The sequence below is a fragment of the Aspergillus ochraceoroseus genome (assembly GCF_002846915.1).
Source record: "Aspergillus ochraceoroseus IBT 24754 chromosome Unknown P175scaffold_2, whole genome shotgun sequence".
Classification (NCBI taxonomy): domain Eukaryota; kingdom Fungi; phylum Ascomycota; class Eurotiomycetes; order Eurotiales; family Aspergillaceae; genus Aspergillus; species Aspergillus ochraceoroseus.
In genome coordinates, this window is record NW_024468477.1 from 209,436 (window position 1) to 234,236 (window position 24,801).

At 44.3% G+C, this 24,801-nt stretch overlaps 9 protein-coding genes across 9 annotated transcripts; 4 read left to right on the top strand and 5 right to left on the bottom strand.

Annotated features, from left to right (window-relative positions):
• Positions 1–683: 683 nt before the first annotated feature.
• On the top strand, positions 684–2,471 carry cpdS (putative serine carboxypeptidase (CpdS); the record flags this gene model as incomplete). The annotated part of the gene is made up of 5 exons (XM_040899681.1): positions 684–855; positions 916–1,052; positions 1,108–1,528; positions 1,593–2,318; positions 2,374–2,471. 5 exons carry the CDS (start codon positions 684–686, stop codon positions 2,469–2,471), a joined length of 1,554 nt encoding a protein of 517 aa, XP_040753668.1.
• A 115-nt stretch (positions 2,472–2,586) lies between these two features.
• P175DRAFT_0521459 (catalase) lies at positions 2,587–4,552 on the bottom strand. The gene is made up of 7 exons (XM_040899206.1): positions 4,496–4,552; positions 4,292–4,421; positions 4,003–4,237; positions 3,863–3,955; positions 3,385–3,804; positions 3,246–3,330; positions 2,587–3,167 (listed from the first exon to the last, which is right to left on the bottom strand). Exons 1-7 carry the CDS (start codon positions 4,524–4,526, stop codon positions 2,689–2,691), a joined length of 1,473 nt encoding a protein of 490 aa, XP_040753669.1. The 5' UTR covers positions 4,527–4,552; the 3' UTR covers positions 2,587–2,688.
• Positions 4,553–5,119: 567 nt separating this feature from the next.
• On the top strand, positions 5,120–7,506 carry P175DRAFT_0473028 (GMC family oxidoreductase). Its single transcript, XM_040895150.1, has 3 exons — positions 5,120–6,932; positions 6,989–7,152; positions 7,209–7,506. The coding sequence occupies exons 1-3, from the start codon at positions 5,396–5,398 to the stop codon at positions 7,287–7,289; spliced, it is 1,782 nt and encodes a 593-aa protein (XP_040753670.1). The 5' UTR covers positions 5,120–5,395; the 3' UTR covers positions 7,290–7,506.
• A 100-nt stretch (positions 7,507–7,606) lies between these two features.
• P175DRAFT_0541984 (FMN-dependent alpha-hydroxy acid dehydrogenase) lies at positions 7,607–9,291 on the bottom strand (the record flags this gene model as incomplete). Its single annotated transcript, XM_040900357.1, has 6 exons — positions 9,243–9,291; positions 8,993–9,187; positions 8,783–8,937; positions 8,267–8,730; positions 8,148–8,218; positions 7,607–8,090 (listed from the first exon to the last, which is right to left on the bottom strand). Exons 1-6 carry the CDS (start codon positions 9,251–9,253, stop codon positions 7,607–7,609), a joined length of 1,380 nt encoding a protein of 459 aa, XP_040753671.1. The 5' UTR covers positions 9,254–9,291.
• Positions 9,292–9,947: 656 nt separating this feature from the next.
• On the bottom strand, positions 9,948–11,897 carry P175DRAFT_0529322 (uncharacterized protein; the record flags this gene model as incomplete). The annotated part of the gene is made up of 8 exons (XM_040899682.1): positions 9,948–10,033; positions 10,085–10,205; positions 10,266–10,423; positions 10,481–10,720; positions 10,778–11,379; positions 11,440–11,534; positions 11,585–11,788; positions 11,847–11,897. The coding sequence occupies 8 exons, from the start codon at positions 11,895–11,897 to the stop codon at positions 9,948–9,950; spliced, it is 1,557 nt and encodes a 518-aa protein (XP_040753672.1).
• A 449-nt stretch (positions 11,898–12,346) lies between these two features.
• Positions 12,347–13,422, top strand: P175DRAFT_0432486 (uncharacterized protein; the record flags this gene model as incomplete). Its single annotated transcript, XM_040893542.1, has 5 exons — positions 12,347–12,392; positions 12,447–12,652; positions 12,704–12,857; positions 12,915–13,226; positions 13,280–13,422. 5 exons carry the CDS (start codon positions 12,347–12,349, stop codon positions 13,420–13,422), a joined length of 861 nt encoding a protein of 286 aa, XP_040753673.1.
• A 592-nt stretch (positions 13,423–14,014) lies between these two features.
• Positions 14,015–15,528, bottom strand: P175DRAFT_0514389 (alpha/beta hydrolase). The gene is made up of 8 exons (XM_040898805.1): positions 15,407–15,528; positions 15,153–15,350; positions 14,848–15,085; positions 14,622–14,773; positions 14,517–14,569; positions 14,416–14,463; positions 14,250–14,360; positions 14,015–14,199 (listed from the first exon to the last, which is right to left on the bottom strand). The coding sequence occupies exons 1-8, from the start codon at positions 15,467–15,469 to the stop codon at positions 14,082–14,084; spliced, it is 981 nt and encodes a 326-aa protein (XP_040753674.1). The 5' UTR covers positions 15,470–15,528; the 3' UTR covers positions 14,015–14,081.
• A 665-nt stretch (positions 15,529–16,193) lies between these two features.
• Positions 16,194–18,493, top strand: P175DRAFT_0473035 (uncharacterized protein; the record flags this gene model as incomplete). The annotated part of the gene is made up of 6 exons (XM_040895151.1): positions 16,194–16,396; positions 16,475–16,578; positions 16,639–16,841; positions 16,915–17,309; positions 17,367–17,939; positions 17,999–18,493. The coding sequence occupies 6 exons, from the start codon at positions 16,194–16,196 to the stop codon at positions 18,417–18,419; spliced, it is 1,899 nt and encodes a 632-aa protein (XP_040753675.1). The 3' UTR covers positions 18,420–18,493.
• Positions 18,494–18,952: 459 nt separating this feature from the next.
• On the bottom strand, positions 18,953–20,557 carry P175DRAFT_0529326 (uncharacterized protein; the record flags this gene model as incomplete). The annotated part of the gene is made up of 6 exons (XM_040899683.1): positions 18,953–19,331; positions 19,396–19,518; positions 19,568–19,726; positions 19,791–19,946; positions 20,000–20,402; positions 20,497–20,557. The coding sequence occupies 6 exons, from the start codon at positions 20,555–20,557 to the stop codon at positions 18,953–18,955; spliced, it is 1,281 nt and encodes a 426-aa protein (XP_040753676.1).
• Positions 20,558–24,801: the final 4,244 nt, after the last annotated feature.

Consider the following 24,801-nt stretch of genomic DNA (forward strand, 5'->3'; position numbering starts at 1 on the left):
CAGAAGATACATCCAAGGGGCAGAGTTGAAACCGATGTTAACCGGTCTTCCTGGGACAGCCATAATCTACTCTGGAAGGATATCACGCGAGACATTTCGAGACAAGCTGTGGATGTTAACGAGTCTCTTGCTATCTTTGCTTTTCTTTCACAATACAGAGTATACTACTAATGCTGAATAACGCCCACTTTCCCCTATGAAGCTTCCCAAATCAGTTAATGAGTGGCCCACTTGGCTACAGAGGTTACATGAGCTAGTGACTGACGACATGAATCTACGAAACAGCCTCCCACTGCGGGTTGGCGAGATCGACATAAATTAAGTGGCAATGTAAGCACAGCAGCTGGTGAGATTCGCCTTCCCCGCTCAGAGGCTGTAGTGCAACGTTGGCAGCGAGTCAACGGAGTATGGCAGGTGGTTTGACCGTTGATTGTTTTCCTGTCGGTCCACCAAGATGATTAGGTTGTAACTTCAAGTCTTATCTCGAGCAATTTCATGGGCCCTTGCGTGTTATCCACCAATCATTGTCATATTGAAGCTAAAAAAAAGCTTGCAGGGCTTTGCTTGAGCACTGACAAGACCCCCAAGCCCCGGCAGCATATGCGTTGTGTGTTGAACATTTAAATTGGCCAGACCGCATAACAAAGCTATTGCAAGGACATGGGTTTTCTCAATTCTTCACCATGTATCTCGTAAGGTCTGCTCTTTTGTTTATGTCCATCGGGACCTCTTTTGGACTGGAGAATCCCCATGCAAAAGCAGCTAGGCCAATTCAAAAGAGGAATATTCTTGCTGCCCGAACGACACAGGTTCGGGATCATGTGGATCATAAATACTTGACTGATAAAACCAAGAGTAATTTCTGCTAATATGGCTATCTCAGAGTAAGATCTCACGTCAACTAACGTCGAACAGAGTTTTTGGTCCATGAGATTCCAGAGGTAGATTTCCAGCTGGAATCATACGCCGGCCTTTTGCCCAATACTCCTGCGGGCAATTCCAGCCTTTTCTTCTGGTACTTTCCCTCCGAAAACCCCAAGGCCACGGATGAGGTAAGATGGGCTGGAATTGGATTTATTTCGATACCTGTATTAACGGCCCTTCTAGATCACCATCTGGCTGAATGGTGGCCCTGGTTGTAGCTCGTTGGATGGCCTGTTGCAGGAAAACGGCCCTTTCCTATGGCAATCTGGCACCTACAAGCCCATTCGAAACCCTTACTCGTGGACAAATCTGACGAATGTGGTCTACGTGGACCAACCTGCGGGCACCGGTTTCTCTCCTGGTCCTTCAACGGTAAATGACGAAGTTGACGTTGCCAACCAATTTAAGAGCTGGTTCAAGAACTTCGTCGACACTTTCGATCTGCACGGACGGAAGGTTTATATCACTGGTGAGAGTTATGCTGGACAGTATATTCCGTATATTGCGTCAGGCATGCTGGACGAGGAGGATCCCGAGTATTTAAACGTCAAGGGGATCCAAATTAACGATCCCTCAATCAATGAAGACTCGGTCATGATCTACGGTCCGTCTACCTTGCAGATTTAGGAGCTCAACCCAGATACAGGATGCTAACATCCAACCACTAGCACCGGCCGTGAGACATCTCAACCATTACTTGAACGTCTTTGCCCTGAACGATTCCTTCGTTCACAATATCAATGACCGCGCCGAGAAATGTGGTTACAACACATTCCTGGACGAGGCTCTCACCTTCCCACCCCCTAAGACTTTCCCCACTGCCCCCGACCCGTCTCAGGGCGATTGTGCAATTTGGGACGACATTGTTGAAGCGGCATATTACGTGAACCCCTGCTTCAACTTCTATCATTTGATCGACTTTTGCCCGTATCTCTGGGATGAGATGGGCTTCCCATCCCTCGCCGGCGGGCCCAGCAATTACTTCAACCGATCCGATGTGCAAAGAGCCATCCACGTTCCTCGTACTAACTACGCTGTCTGCGGTGAAACCGATATTTTTGCCCACGGCGATCAATCGGTTCCTAGCGCGTTAGGCCCTCTCCCAAGTGTTATCGAGCGTACTAACAACACCATTATCGGTCACGGTTGGCTCGACTTCCTGCTCTTCATGAATGGATCCCTTGTTACGATTCAGAACATGACCTGGAACGGCGCCCAGGGCTTCCAGAAGCCCCCTGTCGAGCCGCTCTTCGTTCCCTATCACTACGGTCTCGCTGAGCTTTCGGGAGGTACTCAGCCGACACCATATACCTTGGATGCTGGTGCTGGATACTTGGGCACCGCACACACCGAGCGAGGACTTACCTTCAGCACCGTGTATTTTGCTGGTCATGGTAAGTCGAGGCCCCAGTAGTAAACGACAACCAAATACTGACCGGTTTCGCGTAGAAATCCCTCAGTACACTCCAGGTGCCGCATATCGACAGCTAGAGTTCCTGCTTGGTCGCATAGATAGCTTGTCTGCAGAAGGAAGCTACACCGCTTAGATTGCAGATGTAGATTGCCGTGAAGTGTAGCAGAGACGGCATCTTGCTTGCCGATGGTACTTGAGTTCCTTGATTATGTTGCGAATCAGCAAATAAAGTACATTCTAGCCCACTAATGATACCGGTTCAAAATACCAAATTACCCAAGTCAATGTATAACCATACATATAAAGATCGTTAAATACACCCGGACCCTTAAAAGGCCAAAGAAAATCTCTCAAAGTCGAGCGGTGTTGGACAATTTGGCCCTTATCAGCTGTCCAATCTCAGGATCTACTTTGCTAAACATGCCAATGACGTCCTCTTTCAGGTTTGGCAATACACCCGCCAGGGAGTCGGAGACATTGGCGACGAAAACTTGCCGTTCGGAGTGGTCAAAAACCCGCTTCCACAGATCCCTCGGCTGCAAAAAGTCGTCTTCGGTGACGGCAATTTCATTCAGTCCCAGCACGCCGCCTGCTCCGAGCCACTCTGTGTGACGCACTTGTTGCACAGTCTGGCTTTGTACGCCGGGTGTGAGTGTGCTCCTCACGTAGCTCGGTTCGCCCCCGTAGTTTGCCGTTATTGTCGCGGCGCCATCTCGCTCATAGGGGGTATAGACAGGCACTATGGGCCTGTTAGGTGGGAGGTGCGTATAATTTGTCCCAAGACGATATCGTTGGGCATCTGGATAAGCGAACATGCGAGCCTGAAGCACTAATGAACGGGGAAGATGAAGATGATTAATATCTCACTAGCTTTGGAACCCATCATAGGCAGAAGAAAGGAACTCACTGGGATCAGGGGATGCCGCGATGCCAGGCACCATATTAGATGGGGAGAAGGCGGCCTGTTCAATTTCTGCGAAATAGTTGCCGGGCTTTTACATAAGTTTCAGCACAGCTTCTCTTCCGAGGGTATACACTTCGCTTACATTTTTGTTCAGGGTCATTCTCCCGACTTCGATCAGTGGAAACTCCTTATGGGGCCAGACCTTGGTGATATCAAACACTGTCAAGCCGTACAGCTTGGCCTGGTTTGGCTGCATAACCTGAATGTAGAGCTTCCAGGTTGGAAAATCGCCTCGTTGGATGGCATTCCAGAGGTCCATGTTGTGAAAGTCGCCATTCGAGCCGGCAAGGAGCTGGGCCTCACGGGGCGAGAGGTTGGAGACGCCCTGTTCGGGGCGGAAATGGAACTTGCAGTAATTCCACGATCCATCAGGGGCGATAAGCTTAAACGTGTGAACTCCAAAGCCAGTAACCCGCCGAACGGATGCAGGCAGCCCCCGGGACCCAAATAGATGCATCAGCGCATGCACACTTTCTGGCTGGTTGGTATGAAAGTCCCAAAACTAGCTCGAGAATCAGCATACTGCCTAACTGACGGGGGCATGATATGATGACACAGACCATGTTCATATCCACCTGGTTAGTGGATGGGTGTTTCTTGTGGCTCCGATTCAACGACGGAAATCTCACGGGGTCTCGAACGAAGAATACGGGCTAGTGATGGTAAGTGTCTGGACCATGTACTGGTGAAGGGAGCCTACAATATGGTTTCCCACGATATCATGGTTTCCTTCTTCAGTATAAAACTTGACGGAAAAGCCGCGAACGTCTCGGACAGTATCCGCACTGCCCTTTTCACCTCCAGTGGTACTAAGCCTGAAGAGCAACGGGGTTTTCTTCCCAATGCCATTGAGAAATTTGGCAGTCGTGAGGTGAGAGATATCATTCGTCACCTCGAACTCACCCCAAGCCCCAGCAGCCTTCGCGTGAACGACTCTGTCTATGGTTAACAAAGTAATGCAGGGGTTTTTTTGTGTCGCACTCTATTACCTCTCCGGGATTCGCTCTCGATTAAAGTGGGCTAGGGTTTCCAGGAGCAGAGTGTCCCCAAGGGTGACCAGCCCTCCTCCACCGATAGTGGGAAGGGTCATGCTCACAGCAGGGTCGGGAACGGGTTGCCCTAAGCATAACACAAGCATTGTGAGTTTAGGGCTTGAATATAAAAAGGGACCATGCCTCGCCGATGTAGCTTACCCTCCGCCAAAGTGAATATCGGTTTTGTCATAGTGTTTGATGATTTGGATGTCGTTGCTTGTTAAGTATATTGTAAACTGGGTGTTTTTGTTCTCCTAACCAACAACAGAGATACTCCAGGGAATACTAGGGACTATACCGATATTTATCTTCTACTTCTTCTTCTTCTTCTTTTTTTCCCCAATCCGCTGTCATCCCCAATTCTCCCTTCATGCACCACATTGTACCCCCCCCCCCCCCCCCGTGCGGTACCAATTCCCCCTACTACTACGAGCTCCTTCAGAGGCAGGAAATGCGCCCATTACGTAGCAATGCATTCTAGAACAACCAACGTTTCTAGGCTATCACATTAGTGATCTGAGACTTTCCCCTCATGCTGTGTTGCGGTGAGATTAGTGAGGTGCCTGAGGAATATTATGGCGTCGACACTTTTCCTAAACGGGAGGCCAGTTTCTCCGCACCCCGCATGAGGGGTAAAGCCGAGTTGATCCCGAGACAGTCCGAGAGTATTCCGGGCGAATTCCGAGTCCAGGCTCTCGTGTTGTATGAGGGAAAAAACCACAACAGTCATGCATTACCGCATCTTACCTCAGCCCTCAAACCATGTAGATAAGAATGCAAAGAGGGTGACTGAGGTGATTCAACATGCGGGGATGGTTCTACAATGACTTCATACGCAGTCTATACTCACTCCGTGCTCACTCCATGCTTAATTCCTTACTCAAGACTTGAATATATATAGAGCTTCGAATTTAGCAGGTTGGTCGAAATGTATTCTCCAGCACTCTCATAGCATCAGAAGCCTCAAAAACACAAAAACATCCTTTTGATTTACTTGTCATACATTTTACTTTGTTCTTTCAATTTAAGACACTACAAATAGACGCTCTTATCATCACAATGGCTCAAGTTTCCAACGGGTCCCAGTACGACTTCATCGTCGTTGGCGGTGGCACGGCCGGAAATACCATCGCAGGTCGCCTGGCTGAGAACCCCAATGTGCGAGTCCTGGTCGTTGAAGCCGGTATTGCCAAACCGTACGAAGTTGAGGACATTACCACCCCTTCCAAAGCCTTTGGGCTTCGTGGAAGTCAGTATGACTGGGCTTATAAGACGACGATGATCAAGCGCGAGGACTACGAGCGCGTCGAGAAGCCTAATACCCGTGGAAAGGCCCTTGGAGGTAGCTCCTGTGCGAACTACTTTACTTGGATTCCCGGATCCAAGGCGACCTTCGATGATTGGGAGGAATTCGGTGGCCACGAGTGGAAGTGGGATGGCTGTGTGGACTATCTCCGCAAGTGTGCCACCTACCATGACGACGAGAAGCTCTATCCCGCCGAGCTGAGCAAGATCGGGACGGGAGGTCCTTTGCAGATCTCTCACGCCGAGTTGGTCCCCGAGATGCAGCCTTTCCGCGATGCGCTCACCCAAGCGTGGGTCTCCAAGGGCCAGCTCCTCAGCGAAGATATCTACTCCGGTGAAATGCATGGTCTGACCCATTGTGTTGACACCATCTACAAGGGCCAGCGCCAGGGAAGTTATCTCTATGTCAAGGACAAGCCCAACGTCACCATTCTCTCCGGAGTCCAGTCACGCAAACTGATTATCGACAAATCTACCCGCATTTGCTCTGGAGTGGTGACCGTCAACCCGGTCACCGGCGAAGAGATCAGTGTGTATGCCAAGCGAGAGGTGATTGTTTCGCAGGGGGTGTTTGAAACCCCTAAGCTGTTGATGCTTAGCGGTATCGGCCCTGCGAAGGAGTTGGCCAAGCATGGCATTGATGTCGTGCTGGACTCTCCCCATGTTGGCCAGCATCTGCTGGACCACCCCATTGTTCCGTTTGTGCTGCAGATCCAGGATGGATATGGCTTGGACGACCATCTACTCCGCGCGGGTCCGCTGAACGAAGCTGCCGTATCTGCCTACCGCCGTGACAAGACCGGCCCCGTTGGCTCTGGATTGCTCGAGCTCGTGGGCTTCCCTCGCATTGACGAGAGACTGGAGAGATATCCCGCCTACCGCGAAGCCAAGGCTGCGAACGGCGGCCTTGACCCCTTCGGTCCCGCTGGCCAGCCTCACTTTGAGCTCGACTTTGTGGGCATGTTCAGCTCGGCATTCCAATGGCACTACCCCGTCCCTTCCCAGGGCAACTACATGACCGTGATCGTTGATTTGCTGCGACCTCTGTCGGAGGGCGAGGTTACTTTGAACAGCAACAACGCCCTGGTCCAACCAAACATCAACCTGAACTTCTTCGGCAGCGACCTGGACATCCTGGCCATGCGCGAGGGAGTTCGCTGGACTTACGATGTCCTGACCAACGGTGCCGGCTTTAAGGACATTGTTGTGGCTGAGTATCCTTGGACCATGCCTCTCAACTCGGACGAGGCCATGAACAAGGCCGTCTTGGAACGCAGCCAGACCGGATTCCGTCAGTTTACCTTGACCTAACCTATGATCGTAGTAGTACTGACTGTATTCTCCCAGACCCCTGCGGTACGGCCCGTCTCTCCAAGAGCATCAACCAGGGCGTTGTGGACTCCAAGCTCCGCGTCCATGGAATTCAAAACCTGCGCATTGCAGATGCTTCGGTTATCCCTGTTATCCCCGACTGCCGTATTCAGAACTCTGTTTATATGATTGGCGAGAAGGTAATTATTCAATTGATCCCGCATGTGACATACATGGGCTAACTTTTGGATTGCAGGGAGCCGATATTATCAAGTCTCAACACAAGGATCTCTACGAGGCACAGAACATTCCCTACTTTGTTCCCAGCAAGCTGTGATAGAAATTTGCTTTCATTTTTATTGGCATCTTTTGGATTTTTTTTTTTGGTGATATGAACCAACCATCAGCGCGATCCCAATGGACCCTCGCATCATGTCAATTGAATCCCGAAGCGGGAACGCCGGTTGGCGCTTGAGAATGTTATTTAGAAGCAGCAGCGCGTTTGAACTTTGTACTATATATACTGCCTGAGATAATGAACTGTTTTTGAAATGGGTTGATACATGACTTATATAAAGGTCCGGTAGTGAGTGCAGCTCACAATAAAGTTGAAGTAGGTAGATTTTAAGTAAATTTCAGGCATCTATACATAGATTACAAACTGGCTTGTGGTGCTGCACTTACAACATAAGATGCGTTCAGTTCCGCAACGGAGGTGACTCCCAATAATGCTAAAGTGGTTTCGACCTCGCTCTGGAGAATTCGAATTGCTCTGCGCACACCTTCTTGACCGAGAACCAATGAGTAAAGGAACGCACGACCAAGACCAACGGCCTTTGCCCCAAGTGCAAGGGCTTTCACGATGTCTGTCCCCCTTGTCACGCCTCCGTCCACGATCACCTCGCACTTGTCAAACACCTCGGGGCAATGTTTCCGCATCTCAATTAGAGTATCGATTGCCGAGGGTGCCCCGTCTAGCTGCCGGCCGCCATGATTCGAGAGCCAGGGATGGACGCCGTGCTCCATGCACAGCACGCTGTCCTCCCAGCACTGAATGCCTTTGATGGCAATGGGAAGGTCAGTGAGCCCCCGGAGCCACTTTATTGCCTGAACCCAATCGAAAGTGGTTGTAACGGGACTGCCCATGGTTAGGGCATTTGTCTTGACTGAATAGTTCGGGAAGAGAGAAACTCACGCGCGTCTTGATAGCCCAATGTCGAACCTCTCAGCATCATCATCGTCCTGGAAATAATTCCTAGTTAGCTGCTGCACTTTACTCATTTCTCCCGAGGAGATTCATCTGGGTGTAGATACCTCGATTTCGTCTAAGCCCAACCGCATATCTCGTTCCCGTTTTCCAGGCCGTATGGCGTCAACGGTCAGGGCAAAGCCCTTGTATCCCAGTGCGACGGCCTGTTTGACCTCCTTTTCTGTTACAGCCAAGTCCCGCATAGCGTAGATTTGCCAATATGTGGTCTGAGAAGGGCTCCGAGCCCGCGCCATTTCCTCCTTAGAGCAGCCAGCCATATTGCACACCCAGTGAAGGACACCAGTTTGCGCCGCCGCCTTGGTCAGTAGTACCTCTCCCTCCGGATGAGCCAATTTCCCCCCACCCGCTGGACATATAAAAAACGGCATAGAGAACCGAGTACCGAAAATAGTCGTCGATAGGTCAATTGATTCGACGGGTCGCAAAACCCGAGGACGAAAGCGGACGATCTGCCAGCTACGCTTATTCCATCGCACGGTATTTTCACTGTCGGCCCCGGTTTTTAGGACTTTGCAGCGGGTTAGCCGATATGCCTATTTGATTCGGTGGATTTTGCTTACATGCAAATGACTTTGCAGGCAAGAGATCTTTCGCCGCATATTCGAAGTCCTCAAGGTTGATAATGGATCTTAATCTTTTTTTCGTCTCTACTGGCGTCAAACCCTCGCTCGAATCTTCCTGGGCTGAGTCTCCCTCGGCCGGGCCCAGGTGATATCTGCGATACGTATAAGATTCCACACAGCCATGGCGATGTCCTTGAAAGAGCCTACTCTGGTTTGAGGTTTTTCTGCAAAACATCAGGCGAATGGAATTGTTCAAATGCCTTTGTCGCATCCTTTCCAGCGTACTTGAGAATTATCCCGGCGCCACCAGGGTGCGCGTCCAAAAATGTACTTGCATCGTAAGCCTCGCCACGTATCACAATCCAGCAGCTCTCCCGTGAAGCGTGCTCTGCAACCTCGGACCTGTGCACTATATCGTCAGGGCACCCTGTATAGAGACGAAAAATTGAAGCCGTACCTAGTTAACATTGCGGAGGAATTGAAAAGTTGTCGCTACCCGATACGAGTCGCACTCAGTAGCGTAGGAACAATTGCTAGATTATAAGGTCGTTCCCCAACCGCACATTTTCTCGACAAGCTTATCAGCGGGTATGTTCCATTAATGCGGGTAGCGATTGAGATTGAGCTATCTTGGAGTAAATGCGGGTCGATTTGAAACTACTCCGGACCCATTGCCGCCACTAAGCTCCACCTTGGAGAGAAGTCTGGACAAGTCTGGACAGTCTCGTTGCCGCAAAGCCTATGATAACAGTTCCAGCCGATTCCTCTGCTGTGGTCTATTTGTTACATACCTCCATTGGCAAGGACAACATGACGATCACTATGCTGTGAACCTTGCACACGTTATCCGCTTAAAAGCATGTCTAGATATCTTTTAGCTGAGCGGTCAATTGACCAGCTAGCCTCACTGAATGTAGGTTATCAATGTACTACGGGATGGGCGGGAACAGAACAGATTGTGGCTACGTTACTGTATCCCACTATAGAGTACTCTGTAGATACCAAGTTCGAGATGACGATTTTCGTGAACCAAATTTATTATTGCTAAGTATTGAGTAACAAAAGTCTGGCAACCCCTTCTTAGGAGCAGGAGATTCAGTATTAATATCCATTGGCAGATGGATATGGCTGCTTTCCAAGGAATGCATAACCGGGGATATAATTAAACTGGATAACGGAATGATCGTTGCTGGAAATCGGTCAAATCCATAAACTCCTCGTTCTCCGCTTGTTCGTGCTTAGTGCCCTCTAAAGAATGGTTAATGGTTTTCGATTCCATCATAATATGCAAAGACTTACGCTGAGCATCCAGGGTATCCATTCGGTCCCTCTTAATATTCCAGTACTTGTGTAAACTGCCGGTGACCGCAATCAAAATGATTGACATCACTATGAAAGCAAGCATGGTATACTTGGCGATCTATACACAATGTCAGCACTGCATAGATCTGCAGATGAACGGACGGCATGGTTGGCGTACATAGTAGTTTGGGGCATCGCTTTCTCGATAGGTTTGTGGGCCGACAATATTACCCACGGTGTATCCGAGTTGGTACGACGCTCCAAAGGCCAGCTTTTTTGTGGAACCACCCACTCCTGCCGTCATGTATGTGATTATGAAGAGAACACAGATAGGAACTACTCCTGTCAGCTTTGGTTTGATAAGTAGGAGAAGAAGAACAAGAAAAGCCTCACATTGCATGGTTAGAACATAGCCTCCGTACCGTGCCGAGTAGTTCTCACTAGGGATGGTGAACATCATGATAATTCCAATGCATGATAGAACCAAGGGGAAGATGCCTGCTATGGTTCGATTGGTGTATTTGGCCACAACACAAGCGACCCCTGTACCGAGAACAGCAGCAGCCCCAGGAGCCATGTACAAAAGAGTACTCTGCGAGGTTGTAAATCCAAACCCAGTTATGATTGATGGGCCTGATCATGTTGCAGTTAGCGTCACCCGGATATGGGGCCTGTAACAATATCACATACCAAACACTGTTAATCCGCCATTCGGAAGCCCTGTGCAGACCAAAAGAACAAATATAATATAGAACCGTGGGTCGCAGAATGCCTCAATGAGCTGGGACTGGTTGAATCGCCAAATCTCAGTACCGGTCTTGTTGGAACGAACCCGTTCCAGGGCAATGGTTTTCTCTTCATCAGTGAGCCACTGAGCATCTGTCGGCGAGGCTGCTAGGAGGAAATATAGAATAGCCCCAATCAGGAATGTCATGCAGCCGTAAAAAATAAAAAGCGCTTGCCATCTGAAAGTGCCGGCTTGATAGATTGCCCACGCGAAAAACCCTCCTCCGACGTTCGCCCACCCCGAGCTAGTATACCAGATAGCCACGCGAGAGACCTGTTCCTCTTTCGTATACCAAGCACCCAGGACTTGGATCACGATAGGGGCCGTGCAGGTCTCGATTGCTCCTAGAAGGAAACGCACTGTCGCAAGCCCCGCGAAGTTGTGGCACACAGCATGCATAGCAACAACAATCCCCCAGAGCATACACATACAGCCAAAATACTGCCTCAAAGGCACGCGTTGCATCAGAAATGCTGCAGGTATCTCACCGCATAGATAGCCAATACTATACAAGCATTAGCAATGAAAGGAAACGAGTAATCCAGCCAAATGAACAACCACGTACTAGACAATCGAGCCAAGCCATGAGTATTGTCCGGGAGTGAGGTTATTGTCCTGCTTTATGCCCATAAGAGCTGAAAACGACAGACTATTCTTATCCTATAGCACGTTTAACTTCACTTTCTGAAGCTGCAAGGGATGGAGCTCACCATCAACATAAAAGTATAAATCGCGATGGTCATGGGAAGAATTCTCATGTCAATCTTCCGAAGCACACGTTTGGCTTCGGAGCTATTGGGATCAAAATCCACATGGTGCTCTGCCAGTAGATTGAGCGCTTTGTCCTGTGCGGCTCGCTTTTGGTCTACTCCAGAATCGTGATGTGTGCCAGGAGCAACAGTAATCACATCACCCTATCACTTGGAGTGAACATCCATCTCTGGATCTTCCCCAGGGAGGGTGTGAACTCACCCGCTCTACACTTGCCTGGCTGCGAGCATCGGATTTCTTCTTGGTTGGCATGGTGACGGTATGTGTGGATATCGAAGCCTACCCTATGGCAAGGCGTTAGGGGTTTATATACTCTACATTCTACATGGATTAGGGCACAATGGTGTTTTCTTATCACAGCAGGGACAAACTTACCTTTATCTACCTCGTCTTTGATGTATTTCCCCACTCTACCCCCGATCTTCTGAGGTCCACGAACCTTCTCTAAGATACTGACTGTATAGCTCCATGTTACTGTACAGTTCTTCTCCGCAGTACCCCGGCCCGAACTCCCTGCTGATAAGCTATCGAGATATCATCGGGGTCAGCGGCCCGCAATATAGCTAGCTGACCTCTAGGTCGTAGATATAGGTGCGAGTCGCTTGACACTGGAAAACATATAATGTCGAAGTATCAGCATTTCTGGCTCCAGTCATCTGTTCGGACATAACCACAACCCAACAAGCAAAACGCATTTAACCATGGCCAAACTAATCGAAAGACTTGTGCCAACCATTTCACTGAAGGGTATTGTCGATTTTACTATGAGAAGTAACGGAAACCTCCGCTAACCAAGGCTAGACTATGAAAGTCGCCAGGCGGAAATCGAGGCGCAGCTGGTTGCAGCCGCGGAAAACACGGGGTTTTTCAGTCTAGTTGACCACGGAATCACAGTCGAAGAGATCGAGGGCATGTTTGCACTCTCCAAGCGATTTTTCGACCTGCCCAAGGAGGTCAAGGCTAAGACTTCTTATGATGTGTCAACGAACAATGGCTGGGAGTACAAGGTGGCTATCTTCGACCTCCCCAAATTAGGACGGTTCAATTAACAGTAGCAGGCCCAAGTTCGTGCGAGTACTGGCCAAGCTGACGAGAAAGAGTCGCTTTGGATGCAGCGTAACTCTAACTGGCCCAGTGACGAAGACGTCGCCGGCTTCCACGCGACTCTGTCCTCATTCATCGCGAAGTGCGAGGTAATTTCCGACAGAGTTTGTAAGCAATCCTGCTAAGGGAATCTCATATGAAGCACCATCTAATAACGAGGCACAGTAAGGTGCTTTTCCGTAGCCCTCGGCTTCCCGGAAGACTTCTTCAAGCAAGCGCACGATGTTACCAAGCCAGACTGCCTCACACAATTCCGCTTTTTGCACTACCCTGCGTCGACTGATGCTGTAGGGACATGGCGTGCCGGTACTCATACCGATATCGGATGTCTTACTCTACTCTTCCAACGTGATGGCGAGGACGGTCTAGAGATGTGCCCGGGTCGCGAGTCACACCACAGCATGGCAGCAGGCGATGAGTTCTCCCCCGTTCCCGCCAAAACCGGTCCAATTCTCGTCAATATTGGCGATATGCTAAGTATGGAATATATTCCGGCGGTATTGTAAAGGCTGTGCTAATCTATACCTCAGTGGCCTGGTCCGACGATCGCTTCAAGGCGAACTTCCACAGGGTGCGGGCGAAGGACGCTGGCTTTTCGCCAGACAGGTATTCCATTGCATACTTTAATACTCCCCGAAAGGACTTTATTCTTCAGGGACCTTTGAAGAAATAGTAAGCACTCTCTGCAATGACTAAGTAAATGAATGTGTATTAACGATGCCATCATCAGTCCTGCCATGACGGTCTATGAGTATTTCAGATCCCAAGTGGAACGACAATTTGGGTACGTCCAGTCTCCATTTCCTTTCCATTCTTTTTATCCATACTTATTCCGGAACAGACACAATAGGGAAAAGAAGGCGGAAGTCCCTGCAGAGAGCATTAAAACCCCAATCTCGGCAGCCGCATGAGTGTTATCTCTTTGTTTTGTCTCTTAGTCTCGTTCAATGCAATCCTTTTACTGTGATGGCAGTGGTATACTAGCAGCCAGTTCGTGATTCATAATTTAAGAGATGCCATAATGAATATTTTAGCTATGAGTGACTCGAGCGTTCTCAGGTTTAAAACAATGCTAGTTCAACTATTGAGTCCTCACTCCTTCGCCATATCGAAGGTAAAAGATATACTTCACATAATATGGTGTGATTCAGACTGTATGAATACATACTAAGAAATCTGCGAGTACATTTGTAAACTGCCATTTACTTCCATAGTTTCCATATTGTTGTCTATGCTGTATAAGCTGTATCCATAACAGCGACTATGTATATCTTTCTCTCGTGAGGACGGCAGACTTCAACAACTAATCATGTCTCTTTATCTTGTATGTTCCTAAATCTTGGATTTGGACTCGGCTTCCAGTCGGGCTACATTGCTCAAACATGACTGAATAAAGTCCAAAATCATCTTACTCTGTGAATCATCCTCGGTTCCAATAGATAGGATGTTACTGGGATATGGGTGAGCTTGATAAAGACATCCTTATCGGTCAAAACGTACCTAATATGATTGTGCTTGTCAAGTATATGCACAACGGGCAGGCTGTGGGCAGGTTTGCTTCGTTCTCGGTAGGCGTTTAGAAATGCAATTGTAGCATCTGCTGTCTCGGGTCTAGGACACTATTTAGAATCTCGCTTCCAGCAACAAAGAATAAGATTGCACATACACCTCCCACTTGACTGATCCCAGATAAACTGGGTATTTATTAACATCTCTAAGTGGGCGTCAGCAACCGCATACAGTATAAGGACAACTGGCAATTCTCACAGCAGGGGAGAATCGTCAGGGAGCCCTCTAAAGAGGCCCAAAGCGCATTTTGGCTGTTGAATAATTAGCTGGTTAGCACTCCAAGAGAGAGTTGATGGCACCTACACCCCACACCTCCTCTTCATCCGATCCAAAGTAGCTTCGGATGGTCTTCTGTCGCAAAGGCTTCCTGCGGTCAAACCAGAAAGGAACGCTGAAGTACATGATTCCCGCAACTGGGGGGAAAACGGCATTTTGTGATTTTCTGCCTGGGTCCCCTGGATTTTATCTCGTGTTAGCGCTCTGAGGGGACACTATTTAGTGCACTTCTTCGTCTTCTTCTTCTTCTCACCTGCTGCGTAGAGATTAGATGCTATATGCGCTCCTCCGGAGGAATGGCCCAGGAGGATGACTTTATTCACCGAGCCTTTGCCAAATTTCTCATGGAAGATATTGTTATAAATCCACTCCCGCACTAACTGTATGTCGTCCGCGCCTCCAGGGTATTGGACGTGGGGGACAAGTTGATGGTTGGCCAGGACAGTGATGATTCCGTGACGCGCGAAGAAATTCCCAATGTTCGCATAACACTGATTGCGGTTGGCGATGCAATGAGTATACCATTCAAGAAGGAGCCTAGGGCGCAGGGCTTCTCACCTTCTCACTCCACGCCTTGTCTCCAGAGAAGAACCCGCCGCCATGAACGTAGAGAAGAACGGGCTTATCCGCGGCCTCGTCTTTGGGGATATAAACGTCAAGTCTGTTTCGCTCCGCCGGTCCGTAACGCTCATCTCTGATAATCTCAACATTCGGGGAGAGAGGCTCATACAGAGGTTCGTACAGCTCGCGCCATGCCTAACAAATACAATGTTAGTCTGACTATATGCGGGGAACTCCGCTTACTCTCTCACATCCTCGTCTCCCAAGTTAAACTTGGTAGTATCTTGTGCAATTTTCCGAAAAACTGCTTCCATGACTAGAAATTCTCTAAATTGCAGTTTTCTCACACCTCTCCCAATCACTATTCATACCCGAAGTACCAGTGATTTATGGTGTACTTCAATTCCCTTTTCCCTGCAATACGATCAATGCCGTCGTATGGAATGTCGGGTATGTCCTGGCGGTCAATCAAGCTGCATATTAACACACGGCTTTCATGGACCTGGCACGCGGCAAGGATCCTGATTTGCAGGCAAAACCAGAGAGGAATCGAATCCCGACTAACTTCTCCATTTCTTATCGGCTGTCCCACGTACTAGGAAAGGGGCTGGTGCTTTGAAATGCGTTGATCTGGGAGGGACACTTTGTGCTTACCTGGTGCCGGTCCTGAAGCGGTCTCTGGCGATATACCCCAACTTCCATATCTGTAATCTACGGAGTACCACTAGATTATCACTCAGATATAGATAGCTTTATTATTATCTGATAAGAAACATGGGGGTGCTTGATATTGCCCCCCTTTGCAAGGTAATACGAGAGCTCCCATGGCGAACTAATGAGAAAATCCAACAGGATCATCTGTGCCGGGTCTAATGGCCAGCTATTATCAATGTTTAGAACGATCGTCCAGATAAGTCGATTCTGTTATCTTTATTTCGAGCCAACCGGGCAACGCCAGGGAGTGTCGTGAGGCTCGCTCCCCTTCCAGTCTTTCGATAGCTTTCAAAGTATTCTTTCTCCCGTTGATCATGAATCAATATGCCGCGACCTAAAGTCCTACCTGAAAATCGATTGCGTGCTGTGAAAGCCTGCAGGCAATGCAGAGCATCTAAGAAACGATGTACTGGAACGGCCCCATGCCCTAACTGCGTTCGTAGAGGATGTGCTGGAAAATGTATTGTCTCGGATAGTGAGCCCGACTCCAGTTCTCACGATGCCGCCAGCTTTCCATCGGATGCTGCGTTCTCTGCGATGGCAACATCTCCCCCGCTGATACAACATCCGCCCATTGTTTCACCCGCAGTGACTGCTTCCTCCAGTGATCATGGCTCCTGCATTCACGCGAATGATCCTCAATCATATTCCCCTAATGCCCCCCATCATACCTATCCGAGGCTCTTGCGCAGTGTTTGTGGTGAACAAGGTATGCCAGGCTCGCAGTGCGCTGTCAGATATGGGGGTTTATTGACCAAGTACTTGACAGTCTATATCGGTAATGAGGCGTCGTTGTCATTCCTGCAATTGCTCCGCGATCTTGTAACACAATATATGGGCCCCTCGAGCTTTTCGAATAATTCAAAACGCGACACCATGCTAGAAGAAGAAAGGAAACCACAAGAAATATTTGTAGATGATCCCTTGAATCTCGACCAGAAAGCTGTTCTAGTTCAGGTATATCTGATTGCGGTGAGTGACATTCTGGCCCGGAATTTAACTAGTTTCAAGGAAAGAAGGAAAGTTCTGATTGCGAAGTGAAAAGACTAGCGGAATCCTTCATGTAGTTTCTAGTTCTGAGGCGCTCCGAATTCTGAAAGACTCAGCCTCGCCTACAGAGCATCATAATCCATGCCGCGCAGCAACAGGTGATCTAATGATTGCCATCGGAGCACAGTGTACGACAAATGATGAGCCTGGTGTAGGGGTGGAGAGATTCTACTTCCTTAGAGGGCAACGACGGGCATTTGAGGGTTCTTTGGAGCACCCAAGTGTAGATCTTGTGAGAGCATTTGTCCTGTTAGCGTTTTACATGATGGGTGCTTGCCAACGAAACGCAGCTTCAATGTATCTTGGGGTAGCAGCCCGGGCGGCAGCAATCTTGGGTCTTCATAGCTGCGAATATCATGGCATGCTGGGAGAACCAGAAAGGCAGAGAAGGTAGGTGGTTCTAGTTGATGATAACCTGAGACTATGCCCTAACCGATGATTGCGAAGGCTTCGTGTATGGGCAAGCCTTCGGACACTGGACCTAATATCCAGTTCCATTCTAGGCCGTCCAGCAGCAACTTCTACGCCTCGTTCTCACTCTCAGGACCAAATTGCAAGCCAAATTGAACAGGCCGGATTTATTGATATCTTTTTACTGGCATCCTATCAAGGGTCTCAGATAATTGAAGAAATTGTGGGCACCATATATGGCGAGAAGTCAGTCTCCACGGACACGGCCCAAGCCCTTCTTCAACGACTACGAAACTGGACAGACGAATTCTATCATGCACTCCAAAAGATATCGGTCACCGATTCCAGTTCTCGAGAACAGGGCTATGCGCTAGGCAAACTTCATGTTGCCTGTCTGTACTACTGGGCAGTAACACTGGTTACTCGCCCCTTCCTCGTTTCCGTTCTGACCTCCCGTCTCTCTCGTTCAGCAAGGCCGGATTCCATCATAGAAGATCCCATGTATCTTACGTTAGCTTTCTCGTGTGTTGACTCGGCGGTTTACCTTCTACAGGGGTGTCGAGAAATGCTAGACGCGGGACTAATGCTTGCGAATGTTTCTTTACTGAAGTAAGCTTCCCGCCAGAAAACTCTGCAAAACCCAGATCCCCGCCTTACTTTCTTCGCAGAGCATTCATATTTGCAGCTTCATTAGTCGTGGGCTTCCTGATGTTTTCGGGCAGGGATGTAAGCCTCGAAGTGGAAGAAGCATTCGCCTCTGCCCAGGAACTTCTCCAAATGCTCGCCCGTCGATCTCCTCAGGCTGCACATTATAACGAGATTCTCTGCCTTCTCGCAACGGTCATCGCGGAACAACGGCAACGGCTGAATGAACAAGCTGCCCGCAGCCGCAGCCAGTACGTAAATCGAATCTTCATCTTTGACCAAGACAGGCCTTCAACTTCAACAGCCATGCACCGAGACCCGGTGGATGACTGGATGAGGGAGACCCTGTTTGATCCACCTACATCCGGAGCGTTCCTTGGCTGGGATAGTTTAGATTTACCCCTGTGGGATAATTTTCCTTTCAACCCGAACTGTGCAGGGTAGGAAGAATTGTGAGCTGCGGAACGGTTTACAATCTCAATTCCCCGGAAATCCTATCACAATAATGATGAAGTTTTATACACGTGTATATATATCTTTTTGCCTCAGAATTACCCAGCTGTATGCATATAACTTCTACCCATTGACTTTTCTCGCTGTGCTCGCACTTCAAAGATCGCTGTAGGCGAATCTATATCTATCGGATGAATCGCTTCGGGAAATGCCCAGTACTCTACCGTTGAGAGAGGAAGGTTAGATCCTCCTAATCCTCGTCAAAACATGTGTTTATATCCATCAAAATCCTGCCCATAGTCTAACTAAACTAGGAGAAATAAACCATACCGGGTTGACCGGGTACAGGAGAGGGCATATTACTAACACGGAACGCAACTGGAGGAGACGGCGAGGGATAAGTGAAACCGCGATAATAAATGTGGAGGAGTTCGGAGCTTAAGAGGCTATCTAGAGTAAAGAACATTTGCTATTATGGAATGTACGCATTATCACTAAACATTACACGGTATATAACACTTCACTCAACGTGACAAGGGTCTTGCGGAGTACGGAGGAAGGGCCTCTCCATCTCCATTTACGTTCCGGCTAGCTGACGGGATCGCTTCATGCAGCTCGACCGAGGAAGTCGACTTCAGTTGCTTTGCCCGTCTCCTCCGTCTGAAAACGTACAGCCCACCGAGCACGGCTCCAGCCAGCGCGCCAACAACTACTCCAATAGCGACTTTCACCCCGGCCTTCAGCCCCGAGGATGGCTCATAGGTTGACCGGCAGGATACAATGCGGCTGTCTTCTGTCACGTTCAAATTTCTCCTCAACTCCTCCTCGATCGGACCGCAGTCTATGGCAAGATCAGAGAGAATAGCAACCTTTGTGGCATTTCGGAGGTTTGGAAACCGAGCACTATGAGTAAGATAAACATTTTAGCTCTTTCAGTCATGGGTATCTAGAAGTCTTGGGTCCAGACCTCGAAATATTTCCAGCTATAAGCATATCCTGTGCTGTAACAAAGGGGAAGGTAACGTTGAGCTCTGGGGCGGTATTAACCCTGAGATCTGCGCTCATGTTGCGCACGGAGGGCATTTCAAGACTGCATATCGTCAGTACCAGTATATTCCAACTACGGTGTGAAGGATTACCTCGCGATATCGCCATTCAATCTGAGCCAGCCACCTACAATACTCAACTGGGGAAAGCTGAGGTTTAACGGGAGTCCGCCAGAGGCGCTAATAGTCATTCCTTGGCTGGTGGAAACCCGATGAGGTCCTCCAACGCTGGCAAGTTCAGGTACGAACAGCCTAGTCCAGACATTAGTTACCTCTCTTCCCTTCGACAGGATTATCGCGTTTATGCAAGGCAAACCTTGAAACTTTGCCTCTCACACTCAGCCCGCCCACTTCCCTGAGAGATGGGAAGGATAAGTCCAGCTCAGTTGTTAGAGGCAGACTTTCATTGCAGTACGGGGTACCACAGATAGAAAGATGGTCTTTGACTCTTTCCAGCGACTTGAATGTGATACTTGACTAGTTTCAGTGACATGTGCTGTGCAGGCAGACACAGGCCAAACCTACCTGGAAAAGTTCCCCGCAAGTGATATCCCCCCCGCTTCAGTTAATGACCTAAAGTCCATAGCGGTGGGATACGCCATGCGCAAATATTGTAGGCTAGTGAGTTTTGGCATGGACAAGTTAGTCAAAGTTGTCAGGCTTTGAAATGCCATGTTTCCTCCTAGGGATTCCAAATCGGGAAGCTCGATGGATGTTGGCCGAGGCGTGGGTTTGAAATCCCACCAGTCCAGGAATACATCGCTTGTGATGTTTTTGATATTGGGAAGGATGAATGGCCCTGTATAGTTGGTGGCAATCATGAGCCGGCCAACAAGCGTCGTACACCTTTGTGAGATGTCGTCCAGCGCCCATTGACTACTTAGATTAAAGTATCCGGATTCTGACACACATTCTTGTCCCATAGAAACTAACGGGATCGATCAGTAAGGCCAACAGAGCCATCAGATGGGCTATCTTCGCTAGCTGAATGATAGATTCCAAACATATAATGAAGTACTTACTGGTGGGAAATACCCCAGCCACGAGAACAATACCACACAGCCATATTTGAGGAAAGGTCATCTTGGTGGCAAGCCAACTATATCTCGACCACATCGAGGATGCGCAAAAGATATTGAAACGTTTGAGCAGCTCCGACTTGGGAGGCTCACTTCATATTTCACCCCCCGCGTCGTGTTGGCTGGTCGGGCCAGACAATACGGCTTAAAATGCAGCAGCCCCTTTGCCAAATAGACGCTCATTCTGGGCAGAAATAATAGCCAACCGCAGGAAGCCAAGACCAACAACGCTAGAGTCTCCGTAACTCTTCCGCCTATCATCCAGCACCCGAAAGTCCAAGTGTCGCCCCGCGCATCTTGGCCGTCCGAATACCAAGGCTCACTTAATTAAAACCCCCTTGTCAATAGGAAAGATGATAGATAGGAAATGGTGCCTAAGATGCGGAACACGGGTGTAGCTTGGACTGTAATGATTGGTGTCTGTGTTTCGTGTAAATGAGTTCCTCGTATATAGCAGGCAGCAAGCAGATGCTTTGGCATTCTTACCGCACTATGTCTGTGTCTTTACCGGCTACAGCTGATGTACAATGGTGGTATGAGGGTGAATTAGAACCGAGATGCTGCTTCTTGGGAGTACTCTGATGCAATTTGTTCGAAAGGTAGCTGGGTTAGGGTCCTTTACTTATCAATACCTGATTCGCTAGCCTTATATTTACTATATGTTGGAGTGCTGCACTCAGTGAATGCAACCAGCACCACCATAAAGCAGCATCACCATAAAGAAGAAGATAGCGACATGTAACTACCTAGTATATTTAAGCCATTATTTCCTTCTAGATCTTCATACTTCTTCCAAGCATCTCTCCTTCTCTCTATTTCCTAGTTAGACCTAATTAAATCTATTTCAGTTAACTCTTTACTATCATAGTTTGATAACCTTTATTAGGTTATAAGCTCTCCCTAAGGTTCTATTTTATACTTTATAGATCTCTAAAACTCTTATTATATTCCTATATCCCTATATAGTAATCTACTCCCTAATTAAAAAGAGATCCTGATAGAAATATTACCTACTATTATTATATTATACTACCTATATTACTATTATGTTACTTTACCTAGGTAATAGTATATAGAAAATCTTTATAATTTAACTAAAATAATAACTAAATCTATCCCTAGTAGATATCCTAATATCCCTGACTTATTATACCTACCTTTAATAGCTACTACTCTATTTACTAATAGCTAAAATCAAGTAATAAAGCTAAAGAATAATATATTTAATTTAAGCCTAATAATAATATTAGAAAATAATTTAAAATTTAAAATTTAAACTTTATTTATATAAATAAAGCTAAGACTTTATAAGATAAATAAGCTTCTTAAAAATAATATTTCTAGATTATAATTTAATAATTTTAAGTATAAATTATAGGAACTTCTTTTATAAATAGTAACTAGTTAGATACTATATTTAATAAATAAGAAACTAGTAAAGAAATTATTAATAAATATTATTTTATATATTTTTATAAATAATTTTATATAAAAATTATAAAGAATAATTATTAATAATAATTAAAGATATATATACTAGATATAAAAAAAAATTATTAAAATTAAGTATAAAAATTATATAATTATTAATAAGTTTATATTAGATTTTATCTAGAAAATAAATACTTTTAATAAATTAAAAATAATTATTATACTTTATTAAGTAATTATTATAATACTTTAAAAATTTAAAAAAAATAATATAAGTTTTATAAATTTAATCTTAAATAATTTAGATAATAATCTTATTAAAATAATTATATAAAAGTATTTTTATACTATATATAATATAATAAAGAATAAAGTTTAAAAAAATCTATTATCTAATATTATATTTAATATTATAATACTAGCTATAAATATACTAAATTCTTAATTAATAATAAATAATATGTCAGGGGGCAGAGTCGGATTCAGATATTCATTAACTAGGAGCTAACCAGACAGAACAGCAGAATAATAAGTATTAGGTAATAGACAGGATATAGCTTAAAGAGCTATAATAGGATTAAGAATAATATGGCTTAAATATAGAAATAAGAGTAGATAGTTAAGGTAGAATCTAACTAGATAGATACTATAATTTCATACTATAATAGTACCCCCCCCCTTAAGGTTAAGCTTTATTAAGATTAAGGAGGAATTAGCTAGGATTTCTTAGGATAATAAAAATAGTAATTATTTACTAGTTAATAGGTATTCTCTAGATACTTAGTAGGCTCTTTAATTAGCTTATTATACTTAATCTACTTAATAGTATATTATAACTTAGATTTACTATAGTTTTAATAAACTTATTAGAAATTAAAGATTTCTTTAATTTCTTATTCTTTTAATTCTTCTACTTTAATAAGTAATAGTAGATTAGGATATTAATTAAATAAAGAATTATTAATAGTAAGGTAGAGTAAAGATATATTAAATATAAAATAAATTCTTATATTTTTAAGTAATTTAAATTTATAAGTATATAGGCTAATAATTCTCTTAATATAGTATAATTTAAAATTCTTCTAGTTTAATTTCTTCTATAAGTAGAGTATTTAGATATTATAAGTATCTAGCTAGATTTCTTATCTTATAATATAGTAATATATAGATTACTTTTAATAATTAACTTATATTTTATAATAGGCTTAAGTAAATAAGATCTTAATATAGATAAATTTATAAATTTTATATATAATATTAATAAACTTCTTAATATTTTTTTTAGTAAGGTAAATAATAAAGTAACTTAGTTTAAATCCTAATATTAGATAAAATTTATAATTAGCTATAAATAATAATACTCTTATAAACTTAAAGTAAATAAAATTAGTAATAAATTTAATTATTAATAATTATTTAGATTAATTATTTTATAAATATAATATATATACTTATAAGTATTATTCTAGAATAGTATTAATATATTTAATTTAATTATTAATTTTAAAGTAATAAATAATAAATAATAAATTATAAATTTTTAGATAAAATATTAAGTATTTTTAAAAGATAGTAATAAATTAGACTTTATAATCTAATATAATTATTTTAGGGATATTATAGAGCTTCTAAATATACTTAAGGTATAGATTAATTATTTTTTTAGTATTAATTATCCTAATATAGGGAAGAAAGTATTTTATTTTTATTAAATAATTAATTATAACTAGAATAATATTATAACTATTATTTAGTAATAAATATATAATAAAATCTATATTTATATCTTATTAAATATATTTAAAAATTAGTAGAGACTTTAATACTCCTTACTTTATTTTTTAGAAAGGAGTAATTTAATAGTAAAGGTAATAATTCTAGATTTATTAATTAATATATTTATAAATTCTAGGCTAGAAATATTTATATAATATTAATTTATATATCTTAATTTTTCTAGAATATCTAGTAATAAGGTTTTTATAATAGAATTTTAGTATTTTAGTTTTTATCTTATTATAATTAGGTATATAAAGTTAATTTTAGTATTTTAAGTATAGACTAGTATATCTATAGTTAGCTAGTATAATATTAGAGTATCTTAATAGACTATCTTTTAGAATATTTAGAATAGATTAGAGTTTCTTATCTTATAAATAAGTTTTATTAAATAATAATTATAATATTAGTAGTAGGGAGATTAATTTATTAGTAGTAGGTTATTTAATAAAGTATACTTAGTATTAGCTATTAATATTTAGTTTTAGATTAGTAGTAGTCTTAGGTAGTAGATTTTTAGATTTTAAGATAGTCTAGCTCTAATAAAGGAATTATTTATTCTCCTTCTTAAATAGATTCTTTAACCTCCTAATTAGTATATTAGGCTTAGTACCCAACTTCCTAAGATAGTAATATATTTAGAAGTTAAATCTTAATAAAAATTTAGACTAGCAGGCTTATTAATAGTTTAGTAGCTTAATTAATATAAAATACTCTAGATTCTAGTAATCTATAATAATCTTTATAAGTAATAAAGTTCTTTCTAATTTAAAATATTATTTTTTAAAGTAATAAATAATAATTAATAATTCTTTATTATAAATCTTATAATTATATTCTATTATAGAATATTTTTTAAAAAAAAATATAATAAAGTATAATATATCTTTATTATTATATTATAATAGTATTCTAGTAAATATATAATTAAAGATATTAATTTCTAGAATTATATTTTTTAACTAGTTAAAAGATTTTAGTATTAGGATATTTATAAAAATAGCTTTTAATTATTTAAATATTTCTTAATAAGTAAGT